Source organism: Nomascus leucogenys, chromosome 24, assembly GCF_006542625.1.
Source record: "Nomascus leucogenys isolate Asia chromosome 24, Asia_NLE_v1, whole genome shotgun sequence".
Lineage (NCBI taxonomy): Eukaryota > Metazoa > Chordata > Mammalia > Primates > Hylobatidae > Nomascus > Nomascus leucogenys.
The window spans coordinates 28,451,411-28,476,939 of NC_044404.1; the positions used below are offsets into that span (position 1 = coordinate 28,451,411).

The following is a 25,529-nucleotide window of genomic DNA, read 5'->3' on the forward strand; positions in this document are numbered from 1 at the left end:
AGTGACATTGAGAGATGTATTGTGGATGATTATAATTATTCTCTCTGATAAACTCTCAGAAGGCTAGAGAAGAAGCCAGAACATTCCTCTTGGGTACTAATGTATGGTGTGGGTAAAGAGTAAAATGTGAGTTCCTGTTGAGGAAGATACTAAGAAGTTAGTCAACCACCTATTCAGAATGTTGTAGAGGGGACTTACCTTAGGGTAGACAGTTGAAATTAGAAGCATCCTTCTAAATCTGCTTCTTTAACAATTAACTAACCCATTTTTTTTGCCTAAGGTATAGGTTGAGTATCCCTAATCTGAAAATCTGAAACCCCAAATCTCCAAAATCTGAAACTTTTTGAGCCAACATGGTGCCATAAGTGAAAAAATCCCACAGATTAATAGTTAACACAGGCTCTGTTTCATTCATAAAATTATTAAAAATGTTGTATAAAATTGGCCAGGCGCGGTGGCTCACGCCTGTAATCCCAGCACTTTGGGAGGCCGAGGTGGGTGGATCACAAGGCCAGGAGATCGAGACCGTCCTGACTAACACGGTGAAACCCCGTCTCTACTGAAAATACAAAAAATTAGGCGGGCGTGGTGGCGGGTGCCTGTAGTCTTAGCTACTTGGGAGGCTGAGGCAGGAGAATGGCGTGAACCCGGAGGCGGAGCTTTCAGTGAGCTGAGATCAGGGCACTGCACTCCAGCCTGGGTGACAGACTGAGACTCCGTCTCAAAAATAAAAATAAAAATAAATAAATAAATACAAATAAAGATATTGTATAAAATTGCCATCAAGCGGCCAGGCGCCGTGGCTCACGCCTTTACATAATCTCAGCACTTTGGGAGGCTGAGGTGGGTGGAGTTCAAGACCAGCCTGGCCAAGATGGTGAAACCCTGACTGTACTAAAAATACAAAAAAATTAGCTGGACGTGGTGGTGGGCACCTGTAATCTCAGCTACTCTGGAGGCTAAGGCAGGAGAATCACTTGAACCCGAGAGGCAGAGGTTGCAGTGAGCTGAAATTGCACCACTGCACTCCAGCCTGGGCGAAAAATCGAGACTTTGTCTCAAAAATAAAAAAGAATTGCCATCAGGCTATGTGTGTAAGATGTATATGAAACATAATCGAATTTTGAATTTTGTGTTTAGACTTGTGTCCCATCCCCCAGATATCACATTATGTATATGTAAATATGCCAAAATTAAAAAAAAAATCTGAAATTTGAGGCACTTCTGATCTCAAGCATTTCAAATAAGGCATGCATAATCTGTAAATTTTTTTTTTTTTTTTTTTTTTTGGAGATGGAGTCTCACTCTGTCACCCAGGTTGGAGTGCAGTGACACAATCTCGGCTGGGACTACAGGCGCCCATCACCACATCCGGCTAATTTTTTGTATTTGTAGTAGAGACAGGGTTTCCCCTTGTTAGCCAGGATGGTCTCGATCTCCTGACTTTGTGATCCGCCTGCCTTGGCCTCCCAAAGTGCTGGGATTACAGGCGTGAGCCACCGTGCCTGGCCCATAATCTGTAATTTTTGAAAATTTAAAGCACATTTTTGGAATAATGAATTCCATAAGTTTGCTACTTGCCAAAGTATTACATCTTTTAAATTAAATATGTTATAGCACGGTGCTTGACAATGAGTGCTAGCTCAATAAAGGTTAGCTGATTCTTTTAATTCTGCCTACATTTTTATGGTTCAAATTTTGAAGATATTTATGTGTTAAATTATTCTAGGATTAGATGGCATTTGTATGCTTCATCAGATTCCTTTTTGGCCTTTTCTAGACTCAAGGGTCTTAATTGTTTTGGTTCTACTGTTGGTAGCCAGCTGAACCAGTTCATTGATTTTTATTTTATCTTACTTTATTTTATTTTGGTTTTAAGGAGCAGAGAGTTTAATAGGCAAGAAAGAAGGGAGAAGAGGCTGGGCACGGTGGCTCACGCTTGTAATCCCAGCACTTTGGGAGGCCAAGGCGGGTGGATCACCTGAGGTCAGGAGTTCGAGACCAGCCTGGCCAACATGGTGAACTCCCGTCTCTACTAAAAATACAAAAATTAGCCAGGCGTGGTGGCGGGTCCCTGTAATCCCAGCTACTCGGGAGGCTGAGGCAGGAGAATTGCTGGAACCCGGGAGGCAGAGGTTGCAGTGAGCCTAGATCACACCACTGCACTCCAGCCTGGGGTATAAGAGCGAGACTTCGTCTCAAAAAAAGAAATAAAAATAAAGAAGGGATAAGAAAGGAAGAAGCTCCCCTGTACAGAGACAGAGGGAAGGGGGCTCCAAAGCCAAGAGAGGAGACCCTGGCCCTTTTCTAGTTTGTTTTGTTTTGTTTTTTGAGACAGAGTCTCGCTCTGTCTCCAGGCTGGAGTGCAGTGCCGCGATCTTGGCTCACTGCAACTTCTGCCTCCCGGGTTCAAGCAATTCTCCTGCCTCAGCCTCCGGCTAATTACGCCCGGCTAATTTTTGTATTTTTAGTGGAGACGGTTTCACCATGTTGGCCAGGATGGTCTCGACCTCTTGATCTCGTGATCGCCCGTCTCGACCTCCCAAAGTGCTGGGATCACAGGCATGAGCCACCACGCCTGACCCTTTTTTTTTTTTTTTTTTTTTTTTTTTTTTGAGATGGAGTCTCGCTCTGTCGCCCAGGCTGGAGTGCAGTGGCGCAATCTCTGCTCACTGCAAGCTCCACCTCCCGGGTTCATGCCATTCTCCTGCCTCAGCCTCTCCGACTAGCTGGGACTACAGGCGCCCGCCACCACGCCCGGCTAATTTTTTTTGTATTTTTAGTAGAGACGGGGTTTCACCATGGTCTCGATCTCTTGACCTCGTGATCCGCCCGCCTCGGCCTCCCAAAGTGCTGAGATTACAAGTGTGAGCCACCGCGCCTGGCCTTTTTTTTTTTTTTTTTTTTTTGAGATGGAGTTTTGCTTTCTTGCCCAGGCTGGAGTGCAGTGGCACCATCTTGGCCCACTGCAACCTCCGCCTCCTGGGTTCAATGAATTCTCCTCCCTCATCCTCCTGAATAGATGGGATTACAGGCACCCACCACCACACTTTGCTAATACTGATATTTTTAGTAGAGATGGGGTTTCACCCCACTGGCCAAGGTGGTCTCGAACTCCTGACCTCAAGTGATCCACCGGTCTTGGCCTCCCAAAGTACTGGGATTACAAGTGTGAGCCACCGTGCCTGGCCCCTTTCTAGTTTTAAGGCTTCAAGTTGCAGGAGTTCATATTCTGTACTGTAATACCTTGCAGTTAACTTTTCCCCCGCATATCCAGTAGTGTCACGTATCTCTTTTCCTTCTGTAGTTTCTTAAGAGCAGATGTTGTTGCTCCTCATGTCTAAGGAATCTAACTCTAGCTGATGTGAGGTAGAGATGCAATATAATATTTGTTGAACTGTCCGTCATGATGAGCCATAAGCTGTATAGCTTATCCTAGCTGCCTAAGTAAATTTATATCCCCCCCACATAGGAAGGCAGACAGTTCTAGAAGTGGCCAGGCATGATGGCTCACACTTTTTTTTTTTTTTTTTTGGGGGGTAGCAGTTTCATTCTTGTTGTCCGGGCTGGAGTCTGATGGCATGATCTCGATTCACCCACCACAACCTCTGCCTCCCGGGTTCAAGCAATTCTCCTGCCTGAGCCACCCAAGTAGGTGGGATTATAGGCATGCGCCACCACGCCTGGCTAATTTTTTTGTATTTTAGTAGAGATGGGGTTTCTCCATGTTGGTCAGGCTGGTCTCCAACTCCCGACCTCAGGTGATCTGCCTGCCTTGGCCTCCCAAAGTGCAGGGATTACAGGCGTGAGCCACCCCACCTGGCCAAATGGCTTACACTTGTAATCACAACACTTTGGGAAGCCAAGGCTGTATGATCACTTGAGGCCAGGAGTTCAAGACCAGCCTGGGCAACATAGTGAGATCCTGTGTCTATCTTTAAATAAATAAATATAAAAATAAAAAAGAAAATTCTAGAAGTCTTTTAGGGTAAGGTGAGTCACTAGTTGGACAAAAATGTATTGCACATCTGCTGTGTGCTCAGATTTGTTTACAAAGGTTCAGATAAGCAGTTTTGTAGATAAAATATAAGTCTGATATTTGAAAACCATTTATTACACTCCTGTCCTGGGCACCATGGTAGCCTTGGGGGAATTGCTGAATAAGAAAAGCAATCCTGGCCAGGTGCAGTGGCTCATACCTGTAATCCTAGCACTTTGGGAGGCTGAGGTGGGCGGATCACGAGGTCAAGAGATCAAGACCATCCTGGCCAATATGGTGAAACCCCGTCTGTACTAAAAATACAAAAATTAGCTGGGTGTGGTGGTGCACGCCTATAGTCCCAGCTACTCTGGAGGCTGAGGCAGGAGAATCGCTTGAACCCAGGAGAGAGAGGTGGCAGTGAGCTGAGATCATGCCACTGCACTCCAGTCTGGGGAACACAGCAAGACCCCATCTTAAAAAAAAAAAAAAAAAAAAAAAGGGCGGCCAGGCGCGGTGGCTTACGCCTGTAATCCCAGCACTTTGAGAGGCCGAAGTGGGTGGATCACAAGGTCAGGAGATCGAGACCATCTTGGCTAACACGGTGAAACCCCATCTACTAAAAATACAAAAAATTACTCGGGCCTGGTGGCGGGAGTCCCAGCTACTCGGGAGACTGAGGCAGGAGAATGGAGTGACCCTGGGAGGCGGAGCTGGCAGTGAGCTGAGATGGTGCCACTGCACTCCAGCCTGGGTGACAGAGCAAGACTCCGTCTCAAAAAACAAAAACAAAAACAAAAAAACAATCCTTGGAATCCTTGACCAGGCATGGTGGCTCATCCCAGCACTTTGGGAGGCCGAGGTGGGCAGATCACCTGAGGTTGGGAGTTTAAGGCCAATCTGACCAACATGGAGAAACCCCATCTCTACTAAAAATATAAAAATTAGCCGGACATGGTGGCACATGCTTGTAATCCCAGCTACTCTGGAGGCTGAGGCAGGAGAATCACTTGAACCCGAAAGGCGGAGGTTATAGTGAGCCGAGATTGTGCCATCATACTCCAGCCTGGGCAACAAGAATGAAACTCTGTCTAAAAAAACAAAACAAAACGAAACACAATCCTTGCTTTCCCAGGATGTACAGACTGAGGAGGAAAAGCCAACAAAGTGAGATGATGGTTGTGACGGGGGTACTGCAGGTGCTGAGAGATCAAGAACACAAACTCAAACCTAGTGAAGGAATTCACAGAAGGCCTCCCCAAGGAAGTGATGTTTCAAGAAAATCACAAAATGGTTAGCAGGGACTAGCCAAAAAGGAAGGGAAAGAGAATTGCTTGAACCTGGGAGGCAGAGGTTACAGTGAGCGAAGATCATGCCACAGAACTCCAGTCTGGGCGACGGAGCGAGACCATGTCTCAAAAAAAAGAAAATATTTTAGCAGTGGCTTTATGGAGAAGTGAGCTTTGAACTGGACTTTGAAGGGAGAAGATGAGGGAGAAAGGCATTAAAGGCATTTCAGGCTTAAGGAATAAAAGGCAAAGAAATATAAAGGTACATTATGATATGCTCAGAGTACATTAGGTGGCTGGTATGGTATTAGGACTTAAGATTCTTGGGGTATGATAGTTGCAGATAAGACCAGATGAGTATTTTGGGGCCATTGAGAGAAATTCAGAGTGCCATGCTTAAGTATGTGTGTTATAGGCAAACGAGTGCTGCAGGAGAGGTGAGATGTGGATTAGATCTTCTGACTACACTTTTTTTTTTTTTTTTTGAGACGGAGTTTTGCTCTTGTTGCCCAGGCTGGAGTGCAATGGCATGATCTTGGCTCACTGCAATCTCCGCCTCCTGGGTTCAAGCGATTCTTCTGCCTCAGTCTCTCAAGTAGCTAGGATTACAGGCATGTACCACCGCGCCAGGCTAATTTTTTGTAGTTTTAGTAGAGACAGGGTTTCTCCATGTTGGTCAGGCTGGTCTCGAACTCCCAACCTCAGGTGATCCACCTGCCTAGGCCTCCAGAAGTGCTGGGATTACAGGTGTGAGCCACCACGCCCGGCCCTGACTACACGTTTTGTACTCAAACTTGCATCCATCGTGTGCCTACTCTGTTCAGGCACAGTCGCAGTCATCTTTACATACGCACATATTAAAATAAATACAGTGCTCTTACCTATACTCTCTTAAGTGACTCCCTCTTTTCAACCGTGAAGACTAATAACTGCAGAATATCTTGGGGTCCTCTGAGTTTTCATTAAGGTTGGGACAATGCTTGGAGTAACTTTAGAGTCAAGGGGCACATGGTGCTGGACACTGGTGTCCTCACTGAATCTGCAGGGGAGATATTGGGCAAGATTCTCTCTCCATTCAGTCTGAGGCAAAGAGGTATTAAGAAGTCCCAGGCGTGGTGGCTTACACCTGGAATCCAGCAGTTTGGGAGGCCGAGATGGGTGGATCATTTGAGGTCAGGAATTCAAGACCAGCCTGGCCAACATGGTGAAAACCCGTTTGTACTAAAAATACAAACATTAGCTGAGTGGTAGTGGCGCACACCTGTAATCCAAGCTACTTGGGGAGGGTGAGGCAGGAGAATCGCTTGAGCTTGGGAGGCAGACATTGCAGTGAGCCGAGATCACACCACTGCACTCCAGTGTGGGTGACAGAGACCCTGTCTCAAAAAAAAAAAAAAAAATGTCTTAGAGGTCATACAAGTGAATTCAGCATTTATTAAGCAACTACATGATAAAAGTCATCTTCTCCTTCCCATGCAGCTCAGTTCAGTCTCCCTCCACAGATACTAAGTATTTTAAAGGACGGAGAACTTGAGGCAAAATGGCTGTTTGCACAGAAAGTAGATGTGATTCCTAATTTCCAAGAGCTTCCTGTTTGCTGTGGAACTGGTAGTGTGCTACAAACCAGCTCTCTAGAAAAACAAAATGCTCTGATTTGTAGTGCTTGTCAATTTCAGGTCTGTTTACGCCCAGCATCGCAGATTTCAAGCTGTCAACTTAGTGTCACTAAACTCAAAGTTGGAAGAGATATGTATGCACAATGGGTTCTCAGGAGCTGTTAGAGCTTGCTGCAGAACACCATGGGGTGAGTCACACGTACTAAGAAAACCTATACTAGCAAGTGACTGTTGAGGCGTTTCTGGAAGGATCAGAGCCTGTGATAGCCCATCTCACAGTTCCCATCCTTTTTAGAGGCCCATGATCTCTAGGGTGCTCTAGGCATTATCTTGGCATTCCTTTCATATGGTTGACTTCTTTTCTTTTCTTTTCTTTTTCTTTTTCTTTTTCTTTTTCTTTTTTTTTTTTTTTGAGACGGAATTTCACTCTTGTTGCCCAGGCTGGAGTGCAATGGCATGATCTCGGCTCACCACAACCTCCACCTTCTGGCTTCAAGCGATTCTCCTTCCTCAGCCTCCTGAGTAGATGGGATTACAGATACGTGCCACCATGTACTCGGTTAATTTTGTATTTTAGTAGAGACAGGGTTCTCCATGTTGGTCAGGCTGGTCTCGAACTCCCAACCTCAGTCGATCCACCTGCCTTGGCCTCCCAAAGTGCTGAGATTACAGGTGTGAGCCACCATGCCCGGCCTATTGACATCTTTTCAAACCGGATTAAGTTATTGGTGCTTCTTGTTCCCGACAGCAGTCCCAGCTATCTGACTTCATGTGAAAGATGGCTAATGCAGAAGTGAGTGTCCCAGTGGGGGATGTGGTTGTGGTACCTACTGAAGGAAATGAAGGGGAGAATCCTGAAGATACTAAAACCCAAGTGATTTTGCAGTTACAGCCTGTGCAACAAGGGTAAGTGGCTAGAGATTTGGGTATTCTGAAGTATTTTGGGAAGTTTCAAGGGTGGGGAAATTATAACTTTGTGGTTGCTTAGCACAATGGAACATTTAACATCAATCAGAGCTGGCTCAGTTTTCATCTGTATAATATACTGTATTGCGTGCTGTATTTGTCATTTTAATACTTACTACCAACGGTTACTTGTTTCCTTGTATCTGCTTCTCTTCTCCACCTTGAGCTCCTTGAGGGTAAGTTGCATGGCTCCCTCATCTTATTTTATTATTATTTTTGTTGAGAGAGAGTCTTACTCTGTCACCCAGGCTGGAATGCAGTGGTGCAATCATAGCTTACTGCAACCTCAAATTCCTGGGCTCAAAAGATCCTCCCACTTTAGCCTCCTGAATAGCTGGGAATATAGGCACATGCCACTGCACCTGGCTGACTTTTCTTTTGTTCTTTTTTCTTTTTTTATTTTCATAACATATTTTATTTAACTCAATATACCCCGCACATTATCATTTCATCACATACTCAATTTAAAAATTCCAGGCCTGGCTGGGCACGATGGCTCACGCCTGTAATCCCAGCACTTTGGGAGGCCAAGGCGGGTGGATCACGAGGTCAGGAGATCGAGACCACGGTGAAACCCCATCTCTACTAAAAATACAAAAAATTAGCTGGGCGTGGTGGCAGGCGCCTGTAGTCCCAGCTACTCGGGAGGCTGAGGCAGAAGAATGGCGTGAACCCGGGAGGCAGAGCTTGCAGTGGGCCGAGATCGCGCCACTGCACTCCAGCCTGGGTGACAGAGCGAGAGTCCGTCTCAAAAAAAAAAAAAAAAAAAAAAGAATTCCAGGCCTACATGGATGGAGCTGGAAGCCATCATCCTCACCAAACCAACACAGGAACAGAAAACCAAACACTGCATGTTCTCACTCATAAATGGGAGTTAAACAATGAGAACACGTGGACACAGGGAGGGGAACAACACACACTGGGGCCTGCTGGGGGGTGAGGGGGCGAGGAGAGGGAACCTAGAGGGCGAGTCAATAGGTGCAGCAAACCACATGGCACACGTATACCCATGTAACAAATCTGCACGTTCTGCACATGTATCCTGGAACTTTAAATAAATAAATACATAAAAATTCCAGTTCTAATCCCACTCTTACACAGTTATGATTCTCTTTTTTTTTTTTTTTTTTTTTTTGAGACGGAGTCTCGCTCTGTCGCCCAGGCTGGAGTGCAGTGGCGCAATCTCAGCTCACTGCAAGCTCTGCCTCCCGGGTTCACGCCATTCTCCTGCCTCAGCCTCTCCGAGTAGCTGGGACTACAGGCGCCCACCACCACGCCAGGCTAATTTTTTGCTTTTTTAGTAGAGACGGGGTTTCACCGTGGTCTCGATCTCCTGACCTTGTGATCCGCCCGCCTCGGCCTCCCAAAGTGCTGGGATTACAAGCGTGAGCCACTGCGCCCAGCCCCACAGTTATGATTCTTCAGCATAACCATGAAAGCATGATTTACTTCAGAGTTCAAATGTTGACTTTTTTATTTTTTGTAGAGATAGGGGTCTTGCTTTGTTGCTCAATTTATCTGCACTATTTACAGAGGTTCCTTATGTGTTTACCAAAAGACGGCGTAGCTAGAGTCAGAGGGTATCAGGCAAGGCAATGACGTAAATTCTCTGAACCCCATAGAGGGGAAATTATCAAGCTGAGTCTAGCACATACTACAATACAATGTATTATGAAGGTGTTGGAAAAAGATAAGATTTAAAAAGGAGTTCTTTTTGTTGTTGTTGTTGTTGTTGGGGTGGAGTCTCACTGTATTGCCCAGACTAGAGTGTAGCGATGGGATCTCAGCTCACCGCAACCTCCGCCTCCCAGGTTTAAGTGATTCTCCTGCCTCAGACTCCCAAGTAGCTGGGACTACAGGCTCCTGCCACCGTGCCTGGCCAATTTTTGTATTTTTAGAAGAGATGGGGTTTAGCTGAGATCATGCCACTGCACTCCAGCAGTAGGTGACAGAGCGAGACTCTGTCTCAAAAAAGAAACAATACAATAATGTAGACTTACCTTTAAGCCCTAGTAAACATAATGATGATTTGTAGGGAATGTCGGTATCTTATGATGCCTTAACGGTTTGAACATATTTCATGACTTTTGACTATGGCCATAGTAGATACAGAGAATTAAGCTCAGTCCATCACTATCCTGAGTTACTTTAGATAATTTTTCCCTGATAAAAATCTTGTTTACGGCCAGTCATAGTGGCTCACACCTGTATTCCCAGTACTTTGGGAGGCCGAGGTGGGCAGATCACAAGGTCAGGAGTTCGCAACCAGTATGACGAACATGGTGAAACCCCGTCTCTACTAAAAAATACAAAAATTAGCTGGGCGTGGTGGTGCATGTCTGTAATCCCAGCTACTCAGGAGGCTGAGGCAGGAAAATCACTTGAACCTGGGAGGCGGAAGTTGCAGTGAGCCAAGATTGTGCCATTGCACTCCAGCTTGGGCAAAAGAGAGAGACTCCGTCTCAAAACAAACACACACAAAAAAGAAATCTTGTTTACTTGTAAAAATATAGACTACTTCCTACTTGCCACCGGTAAGTGCAATTTACTGGTTGTTGAAATTACTTGGCTGGGTGCAGTGGCTCATGCCTGTAATCCTAGCACTTTAGGAGGCCAAGATGGGAGGATCTCTTGAGCCCAGGAGTTCAAAACCAGCCAGGGCAACATGGCGAGACCCTGTCTCTACAAAAAATTTAAAAATTAGCTAGGCGTGGTGGCTCACACCTGTAGTTCCAGCTACTCAGGAGGCTGGAATGATCACTTGAGCCTAGGAGATTGAGGCTGTAGTGAGCTGCGATCATGCCACTGCATTCTAACCTGGGCAACAGAGTAAGACCGTGTGTCAAAAAAACAAAAAAAGAAAAAAAAAAAGGCCGGGTATGGTAGCTCACACCTGTAATCCCTACACTTTGGGAGGCCAAGGCGGGCAGATCAGGAGTTCGAGACCAGCCTGGCCAACATGGTGAAACCCTGTCTCTACTAAAAATACAAAAATTAGCCGGGTGTGGTGGCGGGTGCATGTAATCTCAGCTGCTTGGGAGGCTCAGGGGGCAGAATTGCTTGAATCTGGGAGATGGGGGTTGCAGTGAGCCGAGATTGCACTACTGCACTCCAGCCTGGGCGACAGAGCGAGATTCTGACTCAAAAAAAAAATAAAAAGGGGGCATTATTCATACATGAGAATGTATTCTTTTAAGAGATTTTTCACATAGTGGTCAACTTAGGATGAGTTTCCCAATCTTATTTGAAGCAATGGTTTCTCATGTTTATCACAATCCTCATTCCCTGAATAGCCATTTATTGGGTGCTTTGCCATGTTCCAATCAGTCAACTACATGCTGGGCATACAAAATTGAATAAATGAATAAGCCATAATCTGTGCACTTGGGGACCTCTTAGCCTGTGCTCAAGGAGAGACAGACAGATAAACAAGCATATATTGTGATAGGTGTTATGACAAAACCCAACGTACAGCTGGGTCACAAAGGAGGAAGTAAGTGATTATACTGAAGGGATTGGGAAGGAAAGAAAAGCATCCTAGAGGCTACTTATTGAAAGACAGATAGGAGATTGGTGCAGTGGATCATGCTTGTAATCCCAGCATTTTGGGAGGCAGAGGCAGGAGGATCACTTGAGTCCAGGAGTTCAAGGCCAGCCTAAGCCACATAGGAAGACCCTATCTTTATAAAAAAATACAAAAATTAGCCAGATATGGTGGCATATGCCCGTAGTCCCAGCTACTCAAGAGGCTGAGGTGAAGGATTGCTTGAGCCAGGGAGGTTAAGGCTGCAGTGAACTATGATCGCACCACTGCGTTCTAGCCTGGGCAACAGAATGAGACCCTATCACACACACAAAATAAAAAGACAAGAAAAAAAAAAAAAGACAGTGGAGAATAATGTTCTGGGAAGTGGCAGAAGTAAAAGAAAGAAGGTATAAGAAGATGGCACTTTTGGGAACCACAAATAGTTTGGCAGTGCCGGGGCCTGGATTTTAAGGTGAGGTTTGGGAAGAGTTGAAACCAGGGGCCAGATCTTAAAGAAGCTTAAATATCATACAAAGGATTTGGAGCTTTATTTTAACAATGAGGAGAGAGGGTGTTTGAGAGATTTTAAGGAGGGAATCACATGATCAATCTGGTGGGAATGTAGAAGATTAGTTAGATGCAAGGATACTAGTCTAGAGATGATAAGGCCTGAATTAAGGCAGTAGCAGTGGAGATAGAGACAGGGAGGGAGGATGGATAGTGTTAAAGTGATGCATCTAGCAGGATTTGGTGACTGACTATGTGGAGTTGAGAAGGAGGAAATGAAACAAATCTAGTTTGATTCCTAGATTTCTGTCTACAGTGTGCTGAGTGGTGCTATTAACAAGGATGGAGAGTATAGGAAGAAGAATAGTTTGAGGGTGGGTGGGAAAAGGGAACTTGATGGTTATTTTAGACACAATGAATTCAACAAAGTCCTGTGGGACTTCCAAATGTATTTATTTGGCTGGGCACAGTGGCTCATGCCTGTAATCCCAGCACTTTGGGAGGCGGAGGCAGGCAGATCACCTGAGGTCGGGAGTTCGAGACCAGCCTGACCAGCATGGAAAAACCCCATCTCTACTAAAAATACAAAATTAGCCGGGTGTGGTGGCGCATGCCTGTAATCCCAGCTACTTGGGAGGCTGAGGCAGGAGAATCACTTGAACCCAGGAGACAGAGGTTGCAGTGAGCCAAGATCGCGCCATTGCACTCCAGCCTGGGCAATAAGAACGAAACTCCGTCTCAAGAAACAAACACACACACAAATGTATTTATTCATTTAGCAGTTGGGTATGTTTGAGTGTGAAATTCAGAAGGGAGGTCTGTGCTAGAGGTGTCACTGTGGAGGTAGTCATTGATACAAAGGAGAACAGGCAGTGCTTTCAAGTAACGAGATGTAATAATTAGCACATCAGGTTTATTACAGAAATTAGATAAAGGATGTTGATTGTTGATATATCAGGTTACGTTATCTGAGCCCATAAATGTAGAGATATCTTGGAGACATCTGCATTATATAACCTTCTCTAAGTGGTGCCTCTAGTCACTCCTAGTTACTTTGGATGTAGTTTCTCTCTTACTTTTCTTCCACTAAGCTTTGCTCATGTCAATAGTTTGGTTATGGTACCTTAAAAGATGCTAAAATACTAAAAACAAACAAACACCCCACCACCACCCCTGGCAAAATACACCGTTTCCAGCAAGGGACATCAGCTTTTTAGTCAGCGTGGTTCTTCCTGTCTCAAACTATCTGCTGGTACTACTTTTTAGTCTTTTCAGGGTAATTCCATAATATGAATTAGTTGTGTACTTGTAGCAGTACTATGCCATAGGCATTTAAAGTTTTTTTTTTCTTTTTTTTTTTGAGACGGAGTCTTGCTCCATCGCCCAGGCTGGAGTACAGTGGTGTGATTTCAGCTCACTGCAACCTCCGCCTCCTGGGTTCAAGTGATTCTCCTGCCTCAGACTCCTGAGTAGCTGGGACTACAGGCGCGCCACCATGCCTGATTAATTTTTCTATTTTTAGTAGAGATGGGGTTTCACCGTGTTGGTTAGGCTGGTATCAAACTCCTGACCTCGTGATCCACCCACTTTGTCCTTCCAAAGTGCTGGGATTACATGTGTGAGCCACCGCACACAGCCTAATTTTTTTAATATTTTTGGTAGAGGTGGGGTTTCACCATGTTGGCCAGGCTGGTCTCGAAGTCCTGACCTCAGGTGATCTGTCCACCTCGACCTCCCAGAGTACTGGAATTACAGGTGTGAGCCACCATGCCCGGCCCATTTAAAGTTATGAAAGGAGCTGGGTGCAGTGGCTCATGCCTGTAATACCAGCACTTTGGGAGGCCGAGGCAGGTGGATCACGAGGTCAGGAGATTGAGACCATCCTAGCTAACACAGTGAAACCCCGTCTCTACTAAAAATACAAAAAAAATTTAACCGGGCGTGGTGGCGGGCGCCTGTAGTCCCAGCTACTTGGGAGGCTGAGGCAGGAGAATGGTGTGAACCCGGGAGGCGGAGCTTGCAGTGAGCCGAGATCGCACCACTGCACTTCAGCCTGGGCGACAGAGCAAGACTCCGTCTCAAAAAAATAAATAAATAAAAAGTTATGAAAGGAGCAGACGTTTATTTTTATTCAGTGTTTTCTCAAGGTGAAGGTAACTGTAAATGTCCTAGAGAAATATTGTAGCTTTATGTTCACCCTTTGCAACTAAAAAGCGTGGATCGTTCCACTACTGAGATTTAAAAAATAAAGTTATGAAGGGAAAAATCTGGTGTAATACAGTAGCAAGTGGTGGTATAAATAAATAAGTAGCAAAAATTACTTTCCTTTGAGGTGAGGAGAGTTGTGGATTCATTTCCATGGTAGAAGCTGCTAAGCAATCCTGGGAGGTTTGGAGTTTAAATACAATGGGAAACTAGTCAGAGTTATAAAGTATATTTATTTTATTTCTTTTGAGATAGTTTGAAACAAATTTCTTAACCCCATGCTGTGAATATTAATTTTTTCATGATTTATGTAGTTTGTTTATCGATGGACACTTTTACAACAGGATTTATGAAGCTGGGTCGGAGAACAACACGGCAGTTGTAGCAGTAGAAACCCACACGATACACAAAATTGAAGAAGGGATTGGTAAGGTTTTTTTTTTTTTTTTTTTTTCTGTCATTCTAATACCTTTGACCTTAGCTTCCTTGGTTGAGTTTTCTTGCCATCTGTGCCTTATGTTTTTCTCCCATCCCTGTGTGCCCTACCAGTACTACAGCCCTCGATTTTGATGGTGGCACATCTTGAGACACCACTGACTAAGGTGCTAGGGTCGTCAGTTGGTTAATGTCAATTTGGAAGGGTAACTGAAAAAACTTTTTGTCGATAAAAATCCCACATAGAAATTGGAGCCTCAAAGTTGATCCCTGTCATTAAATAAGTCGTCTAGAAGGCAGTCGGTGGAAAGAAACTGAAATTTAACAAACCTCAGTTTAAATCCCAATTTCTCATCTCTAAGTGTGTCTTTGGGAAAGTCAGGTAGCCTTTCTGAGGCCCATATACTTATATTTAACACCTAGGAAACAATTAATTAATTAATTAATTAATTTAAAAAATACCTGGCCAGGCGCAGTGGCTCATGCCTGTAATCCCAACACTTTGGGAGGCTGAGGCAAGCGGATCACCTGAGGTCAGGAGTTCGAGACCAGCCTGGCCAACATGGCAAAACCCTGGCTCTACTAACAGTATAAAAATTAGCTGGGCGTAGTGGGGCGCGCTTGTAATCCCAGTTACTCAGGAGACTGAGGCAGGGGATCCCTTGAACCCGGGAGGCGGAGGTTGCAGTGAGCTGAGGTTGCACCACTGCACTCCAGCCTGGGCAACAAGAGCGAGACATCATCCTAAAAAAATAAATAAATAAAACCACCTACACCAGGCGAGGTGACTCACGCCTGTAATCTCAGCACTTTGGGAGGCCAAGACAGGTGGATCACTTGAGGTCAGGGGTTCAAGACCAGCCTGGCCAAGATGGTGAAACCCCATCTCTACTAAAAATGCAAAAATTAGCCGGGCGTGGTGGTGTGTGGTATATGGTTATAATCCCAGCTACTCAGGAGGCTGAGGCAGGAGAATTGCTTGAACCCAGGAGGCAGAGGTTGCAGTGAGCTGAGATCACGCCACTGCACTCCAGCCTGGGTGACAGAGTGAGACTCCATCTCAAAAAAGAAAAAAAGAAAAAAACACCTAGGAAAGAATCATTGCCTCACAAGTTTGTTGTAAGAACAAAACCAGATTATGTGTGTAAAATACATAGTATGGTGTCTGGCACACTGTGGGAACTTGGGAAGAGATAGCTCTTAGGCCAGACTTCTTCCAGAGGATTCCTAAATGATACCAGCAAGAGTGAAGTGTTAGTCCCTCAGAGGGACCAGGAGACTAGAGATTTTGAATTTCAGCTTTGGGGAAGAGTTGTTTGATAAATAACTGGTATTTTTTCTGTTTTCAGATACAGGCACTATAGAAGCAAATGAGGATATGGAAATTGCTTACCCCATAACATGTGGGGAGAGCAAAGCCATCCTGCTCTGGAAGAAGTTTGTGTGTCCGGGAATAAACGTGAAGTGTGTCAAGGTAATTGTCTCTTCCGTGCTGAAGCCAATTGTGGGACTCCTTGTTCTCAAAGGGTGTGAGTTCCGTGCATCCTTTTTATCTTCCACTATGTCAGTTATTTGTATTTATTTTTATGGTTTTATTTTGTCGCTATTGCCCTAATGTGTTGCAATAGAAAAAATAACAACTTTGGGTTGGGTGTGCTGGCTCATGCCTGTAATCCTAACAGTTTGGGAGACCAAGGTGGGAAGATCACTTGAGCCCAGGAGTTCAAGACCAGCCTGGACAACAATGGTGAAACCTTGGCTGTCTTTTTTTTTTTTTTTTCAGACAGTGACTTTCTGTTGCCCAGGCTAGAGTGCAGTGACACGATCTTGGCTCACTGCAGCCTCCACTTCCTGGGTTCAGGTGATTCTCCCACCTCAGCCTCCTCTGTAGCTGGGACCACAGGTGTGCACCACTGTGCCTGGCTAATTTTCTGTGGGAGATGGGGGGTTTTGCTATGTTGCCTGGGCTGGAAAACCTCGCATCTTCAAAAAAAAATATTGGCTGGGTGAGGTGGCTCATGCCTGTAATCCCAGCACTTTGGGAGGCTGAGGTGAGTGGATCACCTGAGGTCAGGAGGTAGAGACCAGCCTGGACAACATGGTGAAACCCCATCTCTACTAAAAATACAAAAATTAGCTGGACGTGGTGTTGGGCGCCTATAATCCCAGCTACTCTGGAGACTAAGGCAGGAGAATCACTTGAACCTGGGGGCAGAGGTTGCAGTGAGTTGAGATTGCGCTGTTGCACTCCAGTCTAGGTGACAGAGTGAGACTCTGTCTCAAAAAAAAAGAAAAAATTATTAGATTGACTAGCCAAAAAAATATATTATTGATAAAAATAGAATTGCTTATTCTGTCTTCATTAGGGCTGGATAGATTATTTCAGTTTATCTGAACAGCCTTTGTTTGCCACACTAGACCTGATTCCAGGCATAAATGGATTTTAGATATTTATTAATATATTTATCTCTGATCTCTGCATGTATTCTGTGGCTTTGTACCAGGAATTGAGACTGTCCTCAGAGAAGGATCGTCTTCTCTAACACAATAGTACAGGAGGTTGGATAATACAAGGCTTAGGATGTCATCTGGGTATTTTTTTTACAAATGATGTAGAGTTATCATTTCATTATTTCGCCTCTTGGCCTGCTTAAGTTGACATTAGACTCTTTGGACTTTTCTTTTTACTTTCAGTTCAATGATCAGTTGATCAGCCCCAAGCACTTTGTTCATCTGGCTGGCAAGTCCACCCTGAAGGACTGGAAGAGAGCTATTCGTCTAGGTGGGATCATGCTCAGGTAAGCTCTAATGTCAAGCACATACCTTTCAACAAACTTCGGGGCACGTAATCATGCTAGAATCTGGGCTTTTCTCTTTAGGTTGACATTTTTATTCTTTCTGAAGGATTGGCTTGAGCAATCCATGCATTATTTGACTTTAATCAACTTAAAAGTCCTGGGAGACAAGATTGATTTTTTTTTTTTTTTTTTTTTTTTTTTTTTTCTGAGATGGAATCTCACTCGTCGCCCAGGCTGGAGTGCAGTGGCATGATCTTGGCTCACTGCAACCTCCGCCTCCTGGGTTCAAGCAATTCTCTGCCTCAGCCTCCCGAGTAGCTGGGATTACAGGTGCCCGCCACCATGCCCAGCTAATTTTTTGTATTTTCAGTAGAGACGGGGTTTCACTATGTTGGTCAGGCTGATCTTGAACTCTTGACCTCATGATCCACCTGTCTCGGCGTCCCAAAGTGCTGGGTTTATAGGCATGAGCCACCATGCCCAGCCTCTTCTTTGTTTGTTTTTGAGACAGAGTCTTACCCTGTCACCCAGGCTGAAGTGCAGTGGCGCGACCTCGGCTCACTGCAACCTCTGCCTCCCGGGTTCAAGCAATTGTAGTTTTTAGTAGAGACGGGATTTCACCATCTTGGCCAGGCTGGTCTTGAACTCCTGACCTCGTGATCCACCCACCTCAGCCTCCCAAAGTGCTAGGATTACAGACGTGAGCCACTGTGCCCGGCCATTTAATTCTTTTTAACGGGGAAAATAAAAAAAAGAATAACATTTTTAAAAAGAAATAAAAAAATTATTTTTAAGGAATCTCAACAAAAATCCATAATGCTTGTAGAGATTCAAGCATAAAGATGTTTATTACATTATTTATTAATGTAAAAATTATAGTCTGCTTTAATATATAGTCAAAAGACTTCTAAAGTCAATTATGGCTTGTCTAAATTTATATGAGTATATACTATGGAATATTTTGCAGTTATTAAAATATTTCTGAAGAGATTTTACATGGAAAAACGCTTAATGACAATTTGAAGGAAGAAAAATATAAAATTCATTAAACTGATTTTGGCTGTGTTAAGACATACATATGTAAGTAAAATTTAGTAGAAGAAAATATGCTAAAATGTTGACATTGTTTGTGTGTTGTAGGATTTTTTTTTTTTTTGAGACGGAGTCTCGCTCTGTTGCCGCCTGGAGTGCAGTGGCGCAGTCTCGGCTGACTGCAACCTCCGCCTCCTGGGTTCAAGTGATTCTCCTGCGTCAGCCTCCTGAGTAGCTGGGACTATAGGCGCCTGCCACCATACCCAGCTAATTTTTGGATTTTTTTTTAGTAGAGACGGGGTTTCATCATGTTAGCCAGGCTGGTCTCGATCTCCTGACCTCCTGATCCACCCGCCTTGGCCTCCCAAAGTGCTGAGATTACAGGCATGAGCCACCACGCCTGGCCTAAGATTTTTTAAAAAGAGCAATTGAAAAAAAAAAAAAAAAAAAGCCTATGTTCTGTCACTAAGGCTGGAGTGCATTGGCATGATCAGCCTCAATCTCCTCAGCTCAAGTCCTCCAAAGTAGCTTGGACTACAGGTGTGAGCCAGTGTGGCCAGCTGAAAATGCTAAATATTTTCTTAACATAGGTTTTTTTTTTTTTTGAGTTGAGATCTCGCTGTGTCGCCCAGGCTGCAGTGGCACAATCTCAGTTCACTGCAACTTCCGCCTCCCAGGTTCAAGTGATTCTCCTGCCTCAGCTTCCTGTGTAGCTGGGATTACAGGAGCGCGCCACCACGCCCGGCTAATTTTTGTATTTTTAGTAGAGATGGGGTTTCACCATATTGGTCAGGCTGGTCTCGAACTCCTGACCTCTTGATCCGCCCGCCTCAGCCTCCCAAAGTGCAGGGATTACAGGCGTGAGCCACCATGCCCAGCCTTTTTTTTTTTTTTTTTTTTTTTGGATTTTTTTTTTTTTTTTTGAGACAGAGTTTTGCTCTGTTGCCCAGGCTGGAGTGCAGTGGCATGATCTCGGCTCACTGCAATCTCCACCTCCTGGGTTCAAGTGATTCTCATGCCTCAGCCTCCCGAGTAGCTGGGATTACAGGTGCGCACCACCACACCCAGTTAATTTTTTTGTATTTTTATTAGAGACGGGGTTTCACCATGTTGGCCAGGCTGGTATTGAACTCCTGACCTCAAATGCTCTGCTCACCTCACCTCCCAAAGTGCTGGGATTACAGGTGTGAGCCACCACACCCCACTTTTGTTGCCAAGGCTAGAGTGTAATGGTGTGATCTCGGCTCACCGCAAACTGTACCTCCTGGGTTCAAGCAATTCTCCTGCCTCAGCCTCCCAAATAGCTGGGATTATAGGCATGTGTCACCATGCCTGGCTTATTTTGTACTTTTAGTAAAGATGGGGTTTCTCCATGTTGGTCAGGCTGGTCTCAAACTCCCAAGCTCAGGTGATCCACCCACCTTGGCCTCCCAAAGTGCTGGGATTGATTACAGGTGTGAGCCACCACGCCCAGCCCACATCATTTTTGTAGTCAGAGACACAGAAACATTATTTGTGTTCTTTTTGTTTTTATTTAAAAAATTTTTAAATTATTTTACTCCTGTGCTTCCAACAAAACATTATTTTTTAAAAAATTTTTCAGATGATTTGTATGCAGAAATTAGTAATCTAATGAAATTGGGAAGGAATACCTTCATTTTTATTTTTATTGTTTATTTATTTATTTGTTTGTTTATTTATTTATTTTTGAGACAGGGTCTAACTCTGTCACCCAGGCTGGAGTGCAGTGGTGTGATCTCGGCTCACTGCAACCTCAGCTTCCCAACTCAGGTGATTCTTCATCCTCATCTTCCCAATTACAATTAGCTGGGACTACAGGCATGAGCCACCAGGCCTGGCTGATTTTTTTTTTTTTTTTTTTTTGAGACGGAGTCTCGCTCTGTCGCCCAGGCTGGAGTGCAATGGCGCAATCTCGGCTCACTGCAAGCTCCACCTCCCGGGTTTCCGCCATTCTCCTGCCTCAGCCTCTCCAAGTAGCTGAGACTACAGGCGCCCGCCACCACGCCCGGCTAATTTTTTTTGTATTTTTAGTAGAGACGGGGTTTCACTGTGGTCTCGATCTCCTGACCTCGTGATCCGCCCGCCTCGGCCTCCCAAAGTGCTGGGATTACAAGCGTGAGCCACCGCGCCCGGCCTGATTTTTGTATTTTTTATAGAAATGTGGTTTCACCACGTTGCCCACGCTGGTCTCAAACTCCTGAGTTCAAGTGATCCTCCTGCCTTGGCCTCCCAAAGTGCTGGGATTACAGGCGTGAGTCACTGCACCTGGCTGAGGAATACCTTTAACTTTGAGTTTTGTTGTTCTTGGCGGGTTTTATTTACCCAGAAAGACAAGCATATGCCAATTTTCCCCAAATGTAAAAAAGAGTCAGAATACTAAAAAATCTTCAGTGAAAGCCAAATGACATTATAACATAGAATTTACTATAATTAAACTACCCCATGGTTTCACTCATGGCCTATAATAACGTTTTGTGGATCCAGTTATAAGGACATTTTCCAGAGTAGATTTAGTATAGTGAACTTTTTTCTGTATTCCTAGGAGAGGTTTTTAAAAGACTGAAACTTTATGTCTGTGAAAGTGGCACCAGATCTTGCTGGAATACTCATAATGAATAAACTACGGAGGGAGGAAGAATACTGGTAAATGTGGGCAGGACCAGTGAAAATTTAAAGCCTCAATTAGAACTTTTGCAACCTAATGACGTCTAACACTGTTAGGTTTCACTAATCTACACCATAGACTCAGCAGTGTTGTCCCTATTTTTCCCTGAGGCCTAGTTCCCACTAGATGAAGTATAGGCTGAACTGGTACTTCTTGTCTCCCTTTGCACAGGAAAATGATGGACTCCGGACAGATTGATTTTTACCAACATGACAAAGTTTGCTCCAATACCTGCAGAAGCACCAAATTTGATCTTCTGATCAGCAGTGCAAGAGCTCCAGTGCCAGGACAGCAGACAAGTGTGGTGCAGACACCCACTTCGGCTGATGGTAGGGGGTAGGAAACCACCTGAAAACCCACTGTGTTTTTCAGCAGAACTTTCCTCCTTATTTCTCCCTTGTGTGTGTATATATATATATATATATATTTTTTTTTAATTTTAATTTTAATTTTTTTTGAGACAGTTTTGCTCTTGTTGCCCAGGTTGGAGTGCAATGGCGTGATCTCAGCTCACTGCAACCTCTGCCTCCTGGGTTCAAGCGATTTTCCTGCCTCAGCCTCCCGAGTAGCTGGGATTACAGGCATGCGCCACCATGCCTGGCTAATTTTGGATTTTTAGTACAAACGGGGTTTCTCCATGTTGATCATGCTGGTCTTGAACTCCCAACCTCAGGTTATCCGCCCACCTCGGCCTCCCAAAGTGCTGGGATTACAGGCATGAGCCACCATGCCTGGCCCCTTGCATATTCTTAATTTCAATTCTCATGAACACTGACGTGCCTTGTCGTAGAGTATGGTAATCTTGGATGGGATTCCATGCTTTGGAAACATGCTTTGTTTTCTTCCAAATGATTCCTATTGGCCAGACCTCCTCCTTTGTTTTTTTTTCCTTACAATGCATTGTAAGCATTAGAAAGGTAGTTCAGTAGTTACAATACTTACATAACAGTTTCACTTTGGTGGCTCTTGGCATATTAAGGTTGAATTAGGCTGTTTTGAAAAATGCTCTGCAGGCTGGGCGTGGTAGCTGACACCTGTAATCCCAGCACTTTGGGAGGCTGAGGGAGGCAGATCATGAAGTCAAGAGATCGGCCAGACGCAGTGGCTCACGCCTGTAATTCCAGCACTTTGGGAGGCTGAGGCGGGCGGATCACGAAGTCAGGAGATTGAGACCATCCTGGCTAACACAGTGAAACCCCGTTTCTACTAAAAATACAAAAAAATTAGCCAGGCGTGGTGTTGTGCACCTGTAGTCCCAGCTGCTGGGGAGGCTGAGACAGGAGAATGGCGTGAACCCAGGAGGCGGAGCTTGCAGTGAGCCGAAATGGCGCCACTGCACTCCAGCCTGGGCTACAGAGCGAGACTTCGTCTCAAAAAAAAAAAAAATGAGGTCAAGAGATCGAGACCATCCTGGCCAACATGGTGAAACCCCGTCTCTACTAAAAATACAAAAATTAGCCAGACATGGTGGCGTGCGCTTGTAGTCCCAGCTACTTGGGAGACTGAGGCAGGAGAATTGCTTGAACCTGGGAGGCATGGGAGGCAGAGGCTGCAGTGAGCCAAGATCATTCCACTGCACTCTAGCCTGGCAATAGAGCAAGACTTCCATCTTAAAAAAAAAAAAAAAAGCCTGGGCGCGGTGGCTCAAGCCTGTAATCCCGGCACTTTGGGAGGCCGAGGCAGGCAGATCGCAAGGTCAGGAGATCGAGACCATCCTGGCTAACACGGTGGAACCCTATCTCTACTAAAAATACAAAAAATTATCCGGGTGTGGTGGTGGGTGCCTGTAGTCCCAGCTGCTCGGGAGGCTGAGGCAGGAGAATGGCGTGAACCCAGGAGGCAGAGCTTGCAGTGAGGCAAGATGGCGCCACTGCACTCCAACCTGGGCGACACAGCGAGACTCCATTTCAAAAAAAAAAAAAAAGAAAAATGCTTTGCAGTTGGGCTTCATGGCTCACGCCTGTAATCCCAGCACTTTGGGAGGCTGAGGCGGGAGGATCACCTGAGGTCAGGAGTTCAAGACCAGGCTGACCAACATGGTGAAACCCTGTCTCTACTAAAAATACAAAAGTTAGCCGGGTGTGGTGACGCATGCCTGTAATCCCATCTACTTGGGAGGCTGAGGCAGGAGAATCGCTTGAACCCGGGAGGTGGAGTTTGCAGTGAGCCAAGTTCGTCCTACTGTATTCCAGCTGGGGTAACAGAGCGAGACTCTGTCTCAAAAAAAAGGAAAAAAGAAAAATGCTTGCTTTACTAGTGGTCAACACAAGAGGTAGATTAGAATGATGAGTGGTTTTCACCCGTTAAACTGAGGTGTATCAAAGACAATATGATTGGCTGGACAGGACTCTGGATACCCCACTGTAATGATTGGAGTTGTCTGCTTGGAGGGGCTCCAGATTACCAAGTTGAGGCTTCCCACAGATGAAACAGATGAGCACACTTAACTTCAGTATTGTCCAGTTTGGTACTAGGGCTCCTTACCATCCAGGAAAGATGTAACTGTAAGATTATTATTAAGGATTCAGTTAGTCCAGCTGGAGACTTACTATAGTTGGATAAAATGTATCTCAACTACTGTTATAAGACTTGCAAATAGGCCTGAGAAAAGTCACAAGATCTAAAATGTTAGGGACATACACTGTGCTTGTAAATTGACCTCTTTTTTTTTTTTTTAAGACAGAGTCTTGCTTTGTCACCCGGGCTGGGGTGCAATGGTGCAGTCTTGGCTCACTGCAACCTCCACCTCCTGGGTTCAAGCAATTCTGCCTCAGCCTCCCGTGTAGCGAGATTACAGGTGTCCACCACCATGCCTAGCTAATTTTTTGTATTTTTAGTAGAGATGGAGTTTCACCATGTTGGCTAGGCCGGTCTCGAACTCCTGACCTGAGGTGATCACCTGCCTCAGCCTCCCAAAGTGCTAGGGTTACAAACGTGAGCCACCATGCCTGGCTTTTTTTTTTTTTTTTTTTTTTTGCCTTGTCTTAAAGTGCTGACAAAATGACCTCTTAATGGCTGGGCATGGTGGGTCACACCTCTAATCCCAGCACTTTGAGAAGCTGAGGCAGGAGGATTTCTTGAGCCCAGAAGTTTGAGACCAGCCGTGGCATCTTGTCGAAAACCCATCTCTACAAAAAATTAAAAAATTAGCTGAGTGTGGGGCGGTGTGGGCCTGTTGGTCCCAGCTACTAAGGAGACTGAGGTGGTAAGATCACTTATCAGTGAGCTGTGATTGTGCCCCTGCACTCCAACCTAGGTGACAGGAGTGAGAGACCCTGTCTCAAAAAAAAAAAAAAAAAAAGATCTTGGCCGGGATCTAGATGGCTCACGCCTATAATCCCAGCACTTTGGGAGGCTGAGGCAGGCGGATCATGAGGTCAGGAGTTTGAGACCAGCCTGATCAACGAGGTGAAACCCCGTCTCTACTAAAAATATAAAAATTAGCCGGGCATGGCTGGGCGCGGTGGCTCACACCTGTAATCCCAGCACTTTGGGAGGCTGAGGCTGGCAGATCACAGGGTCAGGAGATGGAGACTATCCTGGCTAGCATAGTGAAACGCTGTCTCTACTAAAAATACAAAAAATTAGCCGGGTGCGGTGGCAGGCGCCTGTAGTCCCAGCTACTCCGGAGGCTGAGATAGGAGAATGGCGTGAACTTGGGAGGTGGAGCTTGCAGTGAGCCGAGATCGTGCCACTGCGCTCCAGCCTGGGCAACAGAGCGAGACTCCATCTCAAAAAAAAAAAAAAAAAAAAAAATTAGCCGGGCATTGTGGTGCATGCCTGTAATCCCAGCTACGCAGAAGGCTGAGGTAGGAGAATCACTTGAACCTGGGAGGCGGAGGTTGCCGTGAGCCGAGATCATGCCACTGCACTCCAGCCTGGGTGACAAAGTGAGACTCCGTCTCAAAAAAAAAAAAAGATCTTTTGGTCAGTTCTAATATTCTGTGTGTATCCAGTGGGTGAGTAGAAGCCAGACTCCTTGAAACCTAAATCCCTTTCAGGAAAGTATAAAATATCTGGCAGTTTGAATATTTGGACACTTGACTCTTTCACTTGAAAAGTGAAAAATACTGTGAAATGCTATGTACAGTTGGCCCTTGAACAATATGGGTTTGATCAGTGGGGGTCCACTTTTATGCAGCTTTTTTTTTTTCAGCCAAACATGGATTGAAAATACAGTATTTGCAGGATGCAAAACCCGGGTCTATGAAGTGTTGAGTTTTACTTTTTATATATGTGGGTTCCACGGGGCTGACTTTAGGACTTGAGCATGTACAGATTTGGTTATATATGCAGGTGGTCCAGGAATCAATCCTTCATGTATACTGAGGGACAAATGTATTTCCTTTTTATTTGGCTAAAAGTCCTTTACTTGATTATCTTTTGCCTGATTATTGATATCCTCCAGTTGTAGAGTCCGTACTTTCCTATATTGCTGTTTAGATCGTTTGGTTTTTCTCGATTCTCTTTGTTTAAAAGCTGTCTTTTTT

At 45.0% G+C, this 25,529-nt stretch overlaps 1 protein-coding gene and 1 non-coding gene across 3 annotated transcripts in view; both read left to right on the forward strand.

The window, feature by feature from the left end:
• The window catches only part of GMEB1 (glucocorticoid modulatory element binding protein 1), a 51,276-nt gene that overhangs the window by 7,237 nt on the left and 18,510 nt on the right, over positions 1-25,529 (forward strand). Inside the window, exons 2-6 of one of the 2 annotated variants that reach the window (XM_030805681.1) lie at positions 7,633-7,790; positions 14,433-14,515; positions 15,873-15,997; positions 17,218-17,321; positions 21,211-21,368. In XM_030805681.1, the coding sequence (XP_030661541.1) occupies positions 7,663-7,790; positions 14,433-14,515; positions 15,873-15,997; positions 17,218-17,321; positions 21,211-21,368 (598 nt within the window). In that variant the 5' untranslated portion in view covers positions 7,633-7,662. Of the gene's footprint in view, positions 1-7,632; positions 7,791-14,402; positions 14,516-15,872; positions 15,998-17,217; positions 17,322-21,210; positions 21,369-25,529 lie in introns of both variants that reach the window. The other variant, XM_030805680.1, reaches the window with a different exon arrangement.
• LOC115833114 lies at positions 13,998-14,123 on the forward strand. Its single transcript, XR_004028555.1, has one exon.